At 35.8% G+C, this 16,794-nt stretch overlaps 1 protein-coding gene across 3 annotated transcripts in view; it reads left to right on the top strand.

Moving 5' to 3' along the window:
* The window catches only part of LOC115451886 (CHH-like protein), an 81,058-nt gene that overhangs the window by 29,817 nt on the left and 34,447 nt on the right, over positions 1-16,794 (top strand). The window contains exon 1 of one of the 3 annotated variants that reach the window (XM_037439234.1): positions 13,416-13,721. The exons of 1 other annotated variant lie outside the window; for it this stretch is intronic. In XM_037439234.1, the coding sequence (XP_037295131.1) occupies positions 13,596-13,721 (126 nt within the window). In that variant the 5' untranslated portion in view covers positions 13,416-13,595. Of the gene's footprint in view, positions 1-13,415; positions 13,722-16,794 lie in introns of those variants that run through there. One more of the 3 variants, XM_037439233.1, reaches the window with a different exon arrangement.

The following is a 16,794-nucleotide window of genomic DNA, read 5'->3' as shown; positions in this document are numbered from 1 at the left end:
GTTATAATAATTAAGACTAAAGGCTCTATATTCAAATTGTTAAATTTAAATACATTTAATAAAAAAAACAGCCGTGTTTAATGCGATTTCCTATCATCAACATCGCAGTAACTTGGAGGATGAATTTTCTATGATCTTTCCGTGATAATCTAAGTTATTTATGAAAATGTGCCGTTTCATGATTTTAGAGGCACTAGTTTAACCCGTCAAGTGTGTTAGTCAGTGTTAAGAGTTATTAAATAGAAGCTAAGAAGCAGTTGTGTCTTCTAATTTGACCTAATCATATAGAAAAGATTTACAGTTGCTTTCATTGTCACGCTGTGTCGTTTTATAATCAATCGTGTGGTAGTTGCAACTTCCTTCTTTATTTTGGCAATATAATTTTTTTTTCAACTCTGTCTTCATATTGAGTTGAAATTTCCAAGCAAACTTTTTGAAGATTCAAATAATTTCCACCCTCCTAAAACCTAGTTCTCAACCCTAAAGCAGTGCATAACTAATCTTTTGGTATAGTTAGTGGGCGAAATTTGTGGATGGTGGAAATGACATAAAGTTAGGTGTCCCACACACAAATATAATAATGATAAGTCCTATATGATATGCTGCCCAATGCTAAGCATGGGCCTCTAGTACTGAGAGGGTTGAGGCCTTAGTCTACCGCGCTGGCCGATTGCGGGTTGGCATACTTTACATATTTTTGAAACTCTTTTGGAGATTTCTTAAGTATAAAATTCTTACGATGTATTGCGTCTTCGTTCGAGAGAACGATTATCGATAAACAATATACACGTAACTTCAAAAAGTCTGAGATGTGTACTGTGTGTCTCGGGTTTTGAACCTGCGAGCTTTCATTACGACAGTCCGTTCATCAACTAAGCTATCGTGTACAAACATGCTGGCTTGAAAAATATTTTTCTATATTTAAACATGTTCTCCGAATTTCGAACTGACCTATATTAACATATTTTCGTTACAAAGAATATTAACAATTTGGAATTTAGACCCAAGTCTGAGAGAAGTTCGTAGAACTTATATACCCGATATGTATCACGTACACATTTGCACGCGTAATGTAGTAGTGATAATAAGGAAATAAAATGTAATAAAGCGGATATCATTAAATGACATCAAACAGTCTTGTCGCGTGATAGGGTAATTCTGACAGGGTACATGGTACAGTCGGTTTAGAAGTTATAAGTATTAGTTGGGTGTAGAACGGACGGCCGAGACGAATGTAGGTTCAAATCCCAAGGGCACCCACCTCTGAATTTTCTAAAAAAAAAGGTACGTGTGTATTCTTTGTGAATTATCGCTTGCTTTAACGGTGAAGGAAAACATCGTGAGGAAACCTGCATACCTGAGAAATTCTCTATTAGGAATTTTCGAGGGTGTGTGAAGTCTACTAACCCATACTAGGCTAGCGTGGTGGACTAAGGCCTATTCCCTCTCAGTAGTAAAGGAGGCCCGTGCCCAACTGTGGGACAGTGTTTAATACAGGGCTGATATTATATGGCACAGTGTACTCCAAATAATGTTAACAAAGGAAAGTCATATCCGCTGTTTATGATTGGTTATATTTTGATTTATACAGGGTTATTTTGATATTGCGTTACTTAATGAATCCACATACGTATCTTCTTCAAAATAACACTTTACAAGTTACACGAACCCTAGAAGTAAAATAAAAGTGTAAGTTTCGAACAGAATAAATATTAATAAAAAGTCATTTTAATTTTACACGACTTAATACATACTGCTGCTCTATGAGAATTGGTTGAAGCGGCAACATCAAACTTTCAATTAGAAATACGCTCACGCGCATACTATATTCGCGCTGAACAATAAAATCACTAAAAAATTGAAAAATAAAACCAGATTTTTTTGTGAAATATTCGTTATACATGGATTATTTTTGGCACAATGTTGGCAAACGTAAAGACGAGTATGTGGTTTCATCTATTAACGCAATTTCAAAATGACCCTATATATAGTGTAACCCAAAAGCTATTGATGGTTGAATATTTTTATCCGGCCTAATAATGACAACCGGATACTATGTGTACAATCCGTCACGTTTATGTAAATGTCACGTTCCGGGAACAGTTCATGTATATCCATCAAGCAGGCCGGCATAATGTATATCCATCAAGCAGGCCGGCATAATTGTGTCGATTGGTAAGGCATAATCACCCGTCGTTCACACTATTCGGGTCTTTCTCCGCTTATTATGAGGTGTAGTAGGGTAAAATTACCATGACTGCTTATAAAAACAAATACTGTTAAAATACTTCGTTTCTAGACGATCGTGTCATACCTACATTGCCTCGGTCTTATCCCGTTGAGCCTAGAACATGTGTCGACTCTGTGGGGGTTTTTATGATTTTATGAAGCAAATTGAGGGTGCGCTGATGATTGTTAAGATAAATAGAGATTGGCAAGGGAGTGAGGCTGTTGTGCGTGCCCAAATCACTGACCTACGCAACGCAAATCTGGTTCTATGTAAAAATAATGCAGTACTCTATAAAAGGACAATAAATAAGTCAAATAACACTAATTTTTAATCGTAGCTTTAAACGTGTAGAATTCATTTTATGACAAATATATAAATCGACCATTGTCATAATTCAAGATGTTACAAAATTTCATCAAAATCGCACAGACAGATACTTTCGCATTTAGTATATACACACCTAGTAAATAACCAGAAAAATGTCAGCCTTGTGTTAGGAAAGGAAGTTAGATCAATCCAGTTTCGCCTTGAATATTAGCTAGTGAACTTAATTCGTTCACTACAATTTTTGATCTACACCACGATCATTAAATTAATGCAAAGGATTGTAATTACAACTTGTAATAACGAGCGAGCGACGGCGACCGTTTCGACCAAGGATTTCATATATAATTTTAAGGCACCTATGTAGGTATTGCTAATGATTACTGATATTGTAAACGAATTCCGGTCTCTAAGAAAAGGAGATGGCAATAGGTTGCAAAAATGTATATTTTTTTATACGTACAAAGCAGTGACCCCACTGTACCTGATGGTACGTGGAGTGTGGTGCAATAGTTTGTTAACTGACGGGAGATGATTACCCCTCGGCAGTCGCCACAATTATGCCGGCCTGTTGAAACCGGATATATGCAGGCTGATACCGGAACGCGACACACTTACGTGGGCCACTATGGCGGGTTTTAACACCTTGTGTACGGCGGTCGCTATCCGGGCGCATCCTCAACCTTTACTAATAATGCAATAGAAAAGTGTTATCACTGGTTTTCTGCGAGTAGCTTCCCAATCAAGGAAGAATTTATAATAATCTTCCGCCGCTACCACAGAACATAGATCCCAAATTTGGCAGTTCATGGAAAATATATTCGCGCTGATCTAAATACAGGTAAAAATGCATGGAAAATAAGTATACCTTCTGTTCTCAGAAGCGAAGTAAAAATAGCAACACGCAGAATCATACCGGTTGTGTGAGGGAAAAAAAATGTATTGAAACAGCAATTTAAAAGCCATTACCGTCAGTAATGAATGTGCCGTAATGCCGCTCCTAGAGTATAAAGGGCATTCGCGGTGGCATTTTTGCGGCTTGCATTGATTTTTTGATATTCATATGCTGTAGTGAATTGAAAACGGCAGGTAAAGGTGATAGTAAATGATTAACCAAGATGGTTGGCGCCGTGATGATGTACGCATGGATAGACCGTTTGAAGGCTTGCTAGGTAGAATAGCCGATAGGTGGTGGTAGTGGATGGATGTGGGTTGGTAAGGCGATGCCTGGCGCTCCCTTGGCGAAGCCAGCGTTCTGCATATAGCAATAGGCTGATTGATGTATTGATTTGGGTTCTATTTTACTATAAATTAAATTAGACTTTATAGAGTAGACGCGTTATTAGGCTCGATTACTCGACGGAGGTGTATGTCTGACACGTATTATAAAATTAATATATTTGTATAACGTGTGGAAACTATAGTCTCTATATCCTTGAATATCGCATCAAAAGACTGGTGTGTTCTGAATATTAAAAATAACATTTAATGTTATAAAACAAATAATAAAAATAAATGGTTTCAGAACTTTCTAACAATCGTTCTAAAATCAAACAATTTCTATAAAGCTTCCTAGCGATTACGCAAAGGGGCTGCAAACGCACACGCGTGCATTTGAACGCGCGTTGTTTTATGAATTAACTTGGCTCGCGCGGTAGCGTAACTTTTCCCTAGTCCCACCAATCAAGGAAAACTCAAAACTGCCATGAGGCGGATCGCGCAGCAGTCGCGTTCTGGATGAAAATTCATATATAGAATAGCTCGCGCGGCAAATATTTGTTTTTCCGCGCACGAACATGCCACGCATAACCGCAGCGCGTTTTCGATACGAGATTTAAAATTGGTTTTTGCAATATTCGAAATTTAAATTAAATTCAAAAGCAATGTTTTGTTTTTTTTTTTTTGTAGCCCAGAGCGTTAAATTGATTCAACCTTGTAAACCTTTCAAAATTGAACTAAGCTAATAAAAGAATACAAAAAGTATGCATAAGCCAACACCTATAATTCAGCAGGTAGGCAGTGATTTTAGTGGACTCATTTTTCTCTAAACTTATTTACGTCTTAGAGATGATAGACTGATCAGGGCAACGCATGTAAATATGAGTTCTATATTCAAAAACGTTTTATATTAGGAAGACAGTGATTTGATCATGCGCCAGGCATTAGCAAGGATGGCGAGTCGGCGACCAAACGGTAGTGACTAACTACCATTAGGCTGGTAGCTCGTCTGTCCATTCAAGTGATAAAATACTACTTTGAGAATCAAACATTATATCCAGTTAGTTTCACCAAACAGGTTAGTTTTACACACAAAAATCGTCACTGTTAGTTACAAATTGAAATAACGTGATATTTTAAAAATACATTAAATTTTAATCTTACCCGACAATCGAAAGTGGCATAGACACCAAGAACGTTCGAAAACATTAATGAATAGAAAGGTGTTATTTAAATTGCGTTATTCGACTGTAACGTACACCCATAAGTGTCATACAAATTTAAATGTCATACACATGTCATACAAACAGCGTGCTCCATTGATTAAAACATTATGAATGGAAAGTATTCAATCGACCGTATAAAAACCGAAATGTAAGCTGCACAGATTATTGAACTGTACGTCATAGGAAAGTATTTTACTGCACGTATCTTACGAATATTACTAGCTTTTGCTCGCGGCTTCGCTTGCGTACGACTTTTTTCAGAATAAAAGTTCCGTAACCTATTTTTCTAGGATAAAGTAGCCCATGTCCTCCCAGGACCTAAAACTATCTTCAATCTAAATTTCATTGAAATCCCTTTGGTGGTTTTTGAGTTTATTGCCTTTTAACAGACAGACAGGTTGGTTTTATAATATGAAAGGAAAGCAAATGTTTGCGAAAATGTTTATTTTGTCTAAACAAATTTGTATGTAATTTGTTACACTAATAGATATTTTTGATCAAAATAATATACTTCCTTTTAGAGAAAAATGCACACGCACTTGCAATCCGGAAAGATTTATCCAAAAAATAACTAAATTTATTAGTTATTGTTCTCATCACATAATGTAAATCTAGTAATAAAATTAGACCAAAAATGTAAAGAAACAGCACACAGTCAACGAATACGGTACAGTTTCTTTTGAATGTAAGCGGCGCGTGCGTTACGACTTATGCCACAGGTGGCCGGGTTGCGTCAGTCAATCTCACCTTGATTTATAAGACAGCCGCGGTTGCGTAGTTATGTGCGCGACATGACAAATTTGATGTCCCGAGTTCGAATCCCAGTACGGGCAAAAATTATAGTAGGTTTTTTCAGTATCAGCTAGGAATCTGGAACTTGTATGCGATATCTATGGTAATATCTTGGGATGCACGTTGCCCGAACCCTTTATGTATTCTTTTTTACCTTGATATAAATTTTTGTGTGCGTCTCAGTATATTGTGCGAATAAATGTTTCTTTGTTTCTTTTTTTCATATGCCAATAAGGTCAGTGGATAGCCTGGTGGTATGTCTGTCTAAAATGGATAGACTAATGGCACATCTGTCTACCTCTTTGAGGATAAAGGCGTGATGTGTTTCGATTTATAAAACGTCACAATCGAACTTTTCATATGTTTGCGTAGTAAGACTACGTAATTTGAGTGGATAATATTCATCCAAATTATTGCCTCGTAGTTGTACGATATGTTTGTCTGCGTAGAAGTTTCCGTTACTGGGTGAGGTGAAATGATATTGGGCTTTTCTTCTTTCGTAAGTGGAAAGCATGAGTGTGTGTTTGTTAATACACTCTGTATTTATGACTAGTTTTTGTTAGCGGATTTTCCCGTGAGTTAACAAGGTCGCCTGTTTCTTGAGACTCACGCTTACTTTTCAAAATTTCATCGGTATTGATACAGTTATTTAAACTATTCTATATTTTGCTGGTGGAAGGAAATATTTTATATCTTCCCGGATAGCGACCACCATACACAAGGTGTTAAAACCCGCTATAGTGGTCCACGTAAGAGTGTCGCGTTCCGGGATCAGAGTGTATATCCGGTTCCAACAGGCCGGCATAACTGCGTGGACAGCCGAGCGGTAATCATCTCTCGTCAGTCGACATTCTATTGGACCCCACTCTACTTACCAGCAGCAGTGGGGTCACTTTGTCATGTACGTGAAAAAATAACCTTGGAACTGTAATAAGCAGTTACGTTTGCCTTTTATATTAGCACAGAATTTTCTGCAAATATCTAATTACGACAACAATGCTTGTTCAGTCATCTATATATATAAAAATGAATCCCTATTTCCCTTGGTCATGCCATCACGCGTGAACGGTTGGACCGATTTCACTATTTTTTGTTGTTGTGTTTGTTATTGTTAGGAGAAGGTTCTTATAAAAGAAAAATTCAAAAAATTGCGCGGAAAATTAGAAAATTAAAGAAAACTTAACGACAATATTAATTTTACATAACTGTCAGTGGTTTGAAATAACTGTCAGCGATCGACAGAATGCGCGCGTGCATACATAGTTAAGACAGGATAACGTCTGTCGGGTCAGCTAGTGTTTAATAGAAATAGACATTTCTATTTTTTTTTCTATTTCAAATTTAGTAACTTTTCGTCAATCGTGTAAGGTAAAATACCATTTAAGTTACTTATCTTTTTACCTGTACCTATACATTCCCAGTTTACAACAAAATATAGGGAAAGATATAAATTAGTGAATTAACATATAGGTGTTATAGCTGTGATTGTTTAACGGTATGCGTTAAAACTGTGTCATTTATTATTTATTATTAAATAACTATATTGATTTCTTATGTTTACGCGAATGTTAGACATAAAATTTAATTATTTTTTCTGATTTTATTAACTGTTTTTTAAACATTATAACCAGTCCCAAATATGTTTTTCTTCCTTGATTAAATTGTTTTATATATTCCCCTTTCAAATGCGTCAATAATATACTCAATTTCAATTGTTGACCTTTTTAGGTATATATTTCTTCGTTTTATTCTTACAAAAACTAAGATAATATTTTAAAGATTTTTATTCAATGACCCGAACATTAATCATAATATGTATACCATATAAAATTATAGTTCTGACTCGGTCATCGAAGTACGTCAAAATAAACGTTTATCTACTACATCACAGGGCCTAGCATAGGAATTTAATCAAATAAACAATTGTCAGCTCCCACGAGATCCATATAAGTAATTAAAACAATTCCTTTATAGATAAAATATTTCGAACCAACCCAAAAGCCCTTCCTGATGGGTACTTATTTCAAGAACGTCAGTTAATACTTGTTTTCATAGATAAAATGATTTCCTTGTTTCTATTTTTGTAAAGGGAATGTTGTACAATCTAGAGATTACTCCCCTCCCCTAAATTTGGCAGGGGAAGGGAGGATAAAGGTCACTGACAGGTACAGCTTTTCTGCATATCTTGGCCACCTTACAAGTTACTCCAATCAGCCTATGCTCTGTTACCTTTTACATAAAAACTGTCAAGGCATTCGTGGATGGCTTCAGCCCAGCTAAAAACATTGAGTTATATATTCTATAGGTGTTCTTATTTGCATTATACAAAAATCCAATACGTCAAATCCAGAATTTTACCAGAAATCATAAACATTTTATTCTCTGACGTAACATTGTGTATCTCCCGACATTCTGTCACTCTCTTCCTTACGTGAAACATTAGAGAGGAAGAGAGACACTAGGTCATTCTTTATACCAAACTTATTAACCACCAACCAACTGTTATCAAACGTAAATACGTGTAAAAATTTGTCACACGCTTCCACGTCATATATCTTTGTGTAAACAATGTAATCTGTTATCAGCATAATGTATGATAAGATGCTCGTTGATTGTTCATTATGTAAATATTATGACTCGTGCCTCGTTATGTAAATGAGTTTCAAGTTTTATAAAAAAAATTACGGCGGAACCTGCGAATGGGAATTGAAATCTACGAACTTAGCAACCATAGGGACCCGGAGGAGTGTTGGTAGATATTTGGGGGAGGAAGTATGGAGGAAGGATAGCAACCTTCTATAGATGAGCGAAGGTGAGAAGGACAAAAGTTCGCGGGGCTCACATCATGGTACGGAATACCCATGAAAAATGCGAGCCCTGGCTGCATCTCTGCCTACTTCAAATTAACGTTACGGTTAAATTTCCCTTATCATTTCACAAGTTCACTGCCCAACCCTGGGGCATTAATCTATGTTATCAAGATCTGAACGGCCTTGTACTTTCAGAACACAGTGACGTCGTATATTTGGTAATTCCATATACTAGACGAATGATTTACTGCTGTCAATTTTCAAAATAAATAATTTAGTATAAATGAAAATTTCTATAACCAGTTCTTATGTTTACGCGAATGTTAGACATTCAAATAAAACTAGACTGCAAGACCATTAGGGCTGCAAAATCTACTAAATGTGCAAAGAAAATTTAAATACAAAAAACCGCGATATAATCCGTAAACTATTTCGATGTAATTTCTATATCACATCATTATTGCATTAATTTATATAAAGAAAATCTTAGACTCGCCGAGCTTCAGTATTCTACGTCATTGAGAATGCCGTATAAATCTGATATTTAAGAATTCTATTATACACGGTAGCCATTGTAGCCACTGTAACTACTAGACATAATGAGACTAAACATCTCACGTCTCAGGATGGCGAGCGCAGTGGAATACCAAACAATACATTGTAATTCAAGGTGTTGGATGTTTTTTCTACTGTTTATGGGCGGTCGTATCGCTTACCAACAGGCGAATTGACGCTCATCTCGTCATTTAAAGCCATACAAAACACAATATAGATTCTACATAAAATTTTACATCTACTTATAATGTATAAATTTTACCCGTTAGATCAAAAGGCAATATATACTGGACACATCTATTCAATGTCCCAGACAACATAGCACCTACGAGATCTTGGACAAGGTTCTACAATCGTCAACGCTAAAAAAATGGGAATGACACACCCAATCGATATCCTTACATCTTATCTAAGGGCTCAGGTGTGTTCTGGAGGTAGAAAAAAAAAATCAAATAATAATAATGACACATTCTATTTAACGAAAAGTGTGATGTGAACAATATGGCCGCTTTTAAACAAGTCAGTGCTTTGGCAAAAATATATTTTTAAAATTGTAAAGATCGTTTACATCGTTTTTCTTTCCGTGGATATATCTAACGCATACACGTATATCACGCATTTATCCTCGAAGGGGCATGCAGAGGCGCAACCAGGGCCCTACTTTTCTCCACGTATATTCTGCACGAATTCCAGACTTCGGGTTGATACTGAGCACAAAAAAAACAAATATCACATTGCCCGACTCGGGATTCAAACCCAGGACCTCAGGGCGCTGCTGTACTGCGCATGCAGTTAGCCACGCCAACGAGGCAGTCGAGCGATATATTTAACTCGTCAGCTATATCTTGTTGTCCAGTAAATTAAATGCAGGATGTTGCTGTCCATATGTATTTATGTAACGTCGGTATTCCCCAAAAAATGTGTTTACATGAATGTTTCATCGTTCGCCGAAAATGCAAAGTGTTTGCAGATTGCCTCAGTGGAGTAGTTGTAATACACCACATAGGTTACTGAGAGAGGAGCGGATGGCGCACCTGTGACTTAAAATTTTATATGTTTTACTTTTTCAAATGTATATACCTATATGTTTGAACATGGTTTTATATGAAACAGGCTGGAAAATTCTTTCACTAAGAAGTATCTTCATTTTTCGTGAGTCTATATTAATAATATCAGCCCTGTATTATACCTATATACTGTCCCACTGTTGGGCACGGGCCTCTACTGAGAGGGATTAGGCCTTAGTCCACCTCGCTGGCCAAGTGCGAGTTGGTAGACTTCACACAACCAAAAAATAAAAAAAAATCATGTATACAGGTTCTCTTACGATGTTTCCTACACCGTTAAAGCAAGCGATAATTCACAAAGAACACACATTATTTTTTTTGAAAATCAGAAGTGTGTTCCCTGGGAATCAAACCTGCGGACATTAGTCTTGGCAGTCTGTTCCGCATCCAACTAGGCTATCGCCATTTTATAATGATAATACCAGCCTTGTATCATGTACTGTCCCACTGCTGGGCACGGGCCTACTCTACTAAAGCGAGGGATTAGGCATTAACTCATAATGCTGGTTGATTGCGGGTTGGTAGACTTCACAATTCACATGCCATCAAAATTGTTATAAAGAGTTTTTAGGTATGTCCTTTTCCCGAGTGTTTAGGTTAAAGTTGTTCCAGAAACAGACGTTGACGCGCGCTAATCATTTGACGTTACCACTCATACATGTTCTAATTAATATATTTGTAGAGTTAAAAGTATATTTTACGCAGCTGAAATTCGTAGCGTACTGATCAGCTCAGGAAAAACCGTTACGCATTGTAATTTAGATACTAAGAAACTGACATAAAAATTTCGTGCGAATGAAACTTTGTACTTATTCGCAACACAGTGTACATTTTTACGTGATTACTACAAAATTATAAGAATAGTTTAATTAAACATAGCGAGACATGTTTTATCAGTGGAAAATAATACAAAATCGTACATTTCGCGGTCAGTGACTAACTGTAATATATCGTAGACAGTACATTTAATTATGGAATCATATACCAATAAAAATTCCAGATTGATTTCTTAGAAGAATTATCGATTGACTGCGCGTTGCACGACGTACATACACCGTGCAAGTACCGAACGCGAAAATTTAAGGAAAATTTATAACATATTTGTATATGGTTTATGAAATTTTGTAATACGTAGTACAGATTAATTTTAAAGTCTACTGGTTGACGTGATTGACTTGATACCGGATTGTCTACGGTTTACTGTATTAAAAGATTATGTTGTGTGCAGTTAAATCCAAAACCTATAGCATTTATGTACAATATAAATGTTATGCAATAAATCTCTATAAAATTTAAAGTTAAAATTTTGATATTTAGTAATTTTAAAACTAAAGATACATACTTAGTATATTTTAGTCAGCGATAAAATATTTATAAACATTACACAATTAAATTACGATATTCCGTAAAAGAATACTTCTATTAAATGCAATAACTATTATAATAGTTTTTATAAAGCAAATGTATTATCTTTTTGAAACATATCAATGATTACTGATACGAACGTCTAATATTTCATTTTATATTTTATATATCTATATATTTTATATGTATAAAAATGAATCCCTATTTTCCTTGGTCACGCCTTCACGCGTGAACGGCTGGACCAATTTCACTATTCGTTTGAAAGAAAAAATTCAAAATATTGCGCGGTAAATAAGAAAATTTAAATAAACTTAACGAAAATATTCATTTTATATAACTGCCAATTGTTTGAAAAAACTGTTAGCGATTAACAGAATGCGCGCTGCAAATTCATAGTTAAGACGGAACGTCTGTCGGGTCAACTAGTCTATAAATTTGGAAATTAAACCGCGGTGTCGTTTCTTGATATATCAATCGAAAACCCTAGAAAGTATTCTGTAGATTAACTTTGCTACAACCTATGTCCACAGTAACCACTCACCAGAACCTTCGGTTCGTCTGCCTTCCACGACAAATTGGCTTCAATTAACTACAATTATTGGATATCGTAGAACCAAATAGAATTATTAAAATCTCAACTTTTCTATGCAGCGTTCCTATGTTAAATATATGTTAATATTGTTTAGTTTGCGGCTGCTATTTTATTTTCCATTTTTTAGACGCGCACGACAAAGAGATCCTACTGCATCTGATGGTAAGTGGAACGGAGTCCAATAGAATGTCGACTGACGAGAGATGATTACCCTTCGACAGTCGCCACAATTATGTCGGCCTGTAGTAACCGGATATATACGAGCTGATCCTGGAACGCGACTATGGCGGTTTTTTAACACCTTGTATACAGTGGTCGATATCCGGCCGGATATAAAATATATCCCACCACCAGTTACTTATTTAAAAAAAATTATAATTATGATTGGATAAGACATCATATTTCTGGATGACCGACAGTCTAAACGTCAGTATAAGAACGAACCATCCGAAGCATTAGTTTACTGAATGAAAAAATAAGGATATGACACAGTATCACGCAATAAAATAATCCACCACTGTAACGTTACATCGCTAGTGACGTATATACACGTCATTGACCGCTATTATTTTTATTAGATCGTCAAAGGTGATAAATACATCAATAAGATCAAAAAAGTACTCAAATCACATTATTCAGTCATCGACAACTATCAACATATGTCACTGATTTGACGTGTTATGACGTCAATCTGAATTTCCATTAGGTTTTGGGCCGTGACTTGAATTAGGCCAAATTAATACATTTTACAAGGCTAAAATCAGTTGATATTGGTTTATGTCTAAGGTGTTGGATGGCACACACCCACAAATATAAAAATAAAAAAAACATAGCCGTAGCAATTTTCCCTTCTCGGAGTAGGCAGAGATGTATCTTACCCATAATTCATCATGCCCGGCTGTTATACGCGATAGAAAATCCCCATTGAGGCAGTCACCAATGAACGAATTAATGAGGTCTAAATAATTATTGTTTTGTCCCCTTCTTTAATACGTCATGTAATTTGTGAGTCAAAGTGACACCGACGATTAAGTTGATTGCTGATTCTAGAACACTAGCGTAACTCGAAAGAAATATACCCTGAAATGATAATAAATCTCTAACACCTTCATTATTAAAATGTTACACATTTTACCTGCATTCAATTAAGTCGTTATCACTACTTAATATTGACTTGAAGGCTGTGCACCATGATCCGCGGTGATAAGCTCGTGCAGGCAGACGCTCTCTGAGCCGACAGTCGAACATTGCGCGTCGCGGTGTCAACTCGGCTTTCTTGCTACGAAAAAAAAAACGTGTCGCCTGCAACTTTATAACTATACAAAACGTAACAAGCTTTCATTTGTGTAACGTATACGCGATTGAACAGGCCCGCCGCCGTCGGCCAATCGTAGCCTATACGGATATATATACGTCATGACGCGGCTGTGGGCAGATCACACTGTAAACGCACTCCGCAGAGAACGCACGCGCGCCGCGTCAACCAAGTTTCACGTCTCGACGTATCACGTAGTGTTTGTGTTTCATCTCCATTCGGCAACTGTGAGTAAAACTCATTTCACACTCACACGTTTTGACGGTTTTATTCTGATATCCAATGTATGTGTGCTCGTCCGTTTGGAACCGGCCAACGTAATCGGATACTGGGATTAGCTCTACTGATTTTAAAGTAAAGTAAGCAATGACAATCGTTTCTTTTTTTATTTATATTATGTTCGGTTCCAAACGGACAGTCACGTTCGATATTTTCAGTAGATTTGTTTCTTAAGTTTTTTTTTATTTTTTTGTATATATTGTATGTACAATAATTACATGTATCAATCAACATTGTAGTATAATATGGCGATTTCGCTTAAATTATCATTTAGATTACATGATTGATTGGAAACATTTCGCTGATCAGATAAATCATCTGTGTAATGTTAACAAATTGCCGAATCATAAGGAAAGTGAAACGAAAATTGAACACTAGCCATTGCAGGAACAATTCTTATTATCTTTGTTACGTAACATCTTTATCTCTGATAAATAAACAAAAAACTATCTCAATTGAAATTCCTAATTCAAAAATCACAGAACAAGCAAATTGGCCTAAAAATTAAAAACAAATAATACTTTTTTAAAATAAAAACTACTATATTTTTTTTGAGATTTGTAATTTTTTTGTGTCTGAAAATAGCAAAATACCGTTTCAAGTTTATCTTTATGAAAGATAATTAATACCGGTACGAGTTACCGTTACCGTAAAGCTGGTTTAATATACCTAAATTGTCCATGAAGGCTGTAAAGAGTTATATGTAATACGCTATTTAAAACATTTTATCGAATGGCTACACTGAGAGAGCGTTATCATCACGTCGTATCTTAGCAGGGGAGGTAGCGGCGATTCTTATCAATCGTATGTCCAACATGCTTCTTGAAGAGACATAGAACTCGAATGCATTTTACTTCTACCAACATATAGCTGTAGAAGTAAATCAATATCTGCCAGACATATAGTCTTTCCCACTTCACACAAACATGCTATTTACAATACATTTTATCGTTAAACAACAAACAGTAACATTTTATGTGCGCTAACGGCTCGCATGATGTCCACGCCGCGGGAGTCTGTACGTATTTACTCTAGTAGTTCGCGATGACGAACGTGTTAGTACGAACTCATTTAGACATGAACGTATATAGACGTTTGTCACCTTTCTCCAATTTTTTGGGTAATTGTAAAAAATGAGTAAAATTTTTTTATGGAAGTTGCAATTAAACAAATGTATTTGCTCTACGGCGTACATACAAACACTTTAATCGCTAAACTCTGCATGTTGTGACTTGAGACCACGCAGATTGATATCATTCGAAAAAATATCGATAAAGATTTGCCAAAACCAAATTATACTATTTCAAATATTTTTTACAACCGTAAAATATTAGGATCTAATTTCATTCACTTATCTATCTACAGAAGATATTTCAATATATTGCATTTTATATTGTAACAATCTTAAATTCAAATAATAAATCAGTTTAAATACCAATAAAATGCAATTAAAAACTCATTTACCTTACCGCACGTGCATAATTAATCGTCATTAACACTAAAACCCATCTTAAAAACCACATCCGTAAACTCTCACTCAACATTTATATAAAAATTCGGCACAAAACGTGAGCAAAGTCGCTTTAAAAGCCTAGTGTGCGATATCAAGCTGTTGAGCAGCAGCGTTATACAAAAGACATCAACGCACTGCGAGGCCCCATCTCGCCGTGCGCGACCTTCCGAGAATCCCGGTCCAAAGCCCGACGCACCAACGGCTTTATTCTGGGAATATGTTTGGATGATGTGTATGATTTACTGCCAAAATTAGTTTATGTTATATTTGGTTTACGTTCGTTTTGTAGTATCATCAGTTATAGCCATTTATTGAGTGATTTTATTGTAGTTAGGTATTCATAATTCATTCGGAACGGGGTAAAATTAGTAATATCTACGTTTCCCGAATGAAATGAAAGACTGGTAGACTCTTAATACTTCGCACAGCCCCACCAATTTTCACATTATGGCCGTGATATCGATTTCCAATTTTCAATACTAGAGCTTATCTAATATAAATGCGAAAGTTTATGAAAATGTTTGGTTGTTTGTTAGATGTAAACACATAAACAATTCAATGGATTTAGATGAAATTTGGACACATTTCGCCAAGTTTGTTACGTCCCATGATAGGGAGCGAGCCTATCGCTATATCGAGCACAAATTCCAAACCCCTGGCTGAAACTGAGCAGTAAAACTCAAATATCACTTTGTCTGCCCTGGAATTCGAACCCAGGACCTCAGAGCGCTGCCGTACCGTAAATAACCCTTTCTAAACATATTTTAATAGTAAGCTTTAAAAACACTGGATAAGAAACCTTTTTAGTGATAGGAAGAACATAGTTTAATAGATAATGTCTACAGCATCCTCGCAACTATTCGTCTGAACCAAAAAATATACAATCCACGATTCCTATTACCTAAAAGATGCCCTTTTCCATCTAACAAAAAAAGTAATAGATATAAAATTGTTATCGCCAAAACTACAGGAGGTTTGCCACACCATAAATATCAAACGCGCAGGTGTTCAAACCTATGTCTATATACAAATTATATAAGCGACATTTTCACTGACAAATTATTATCTCTTAAGTCGTTAGTGAAGTGGACAAACGAGATTAGGAGACAAGGCTACGAACAATTGAGACGACTCGTCTAAATTTAAGTCTAGATTTGGGTCGGTGAAAAGCTCGAAATCTAATAAACGTAGCAAAAATATAATTGTATATGTTTTTGGAATTATCGTCAGAAATTTGCGGGCACGTTGATATTATTTAGTCGATTGAATCTCTGATTCCTTGTTTTAGAGCTTGATATTATAATTTATAAAACTTAGATGCATAATTTAAGAGCATTTTCTCGCCGTAAATTCTCTTACCAAACACCACAAGTCAAATCAGCTCGAAATTTTCAGACAGAGTCGCCAATAAACTAAATCAAACTAATAAAAACGTAGTAATATAATATTAATTCGTTATGAATTAATTAAATTACGGACACCTGCTAGTAATTCGAGAACGAGCGATA

Source organism: Manduca sexta, chromosome 16 (assembly GCF_014839805.1).
Source record: "Manduca sexta isolate Smith_Timp_Sample1 chromosome 16, JHU_Msex_v1.0, whole genome shotgun sequence".
NCBI lineage: Eukaryota > Metazoa > Arthropoda > Insecta > Lepidoptera > Sphingidae > Manduca > Manduca sexta.
This window is presented reverse-complemented; position numbering and strand designations above follow the sequence as displayed.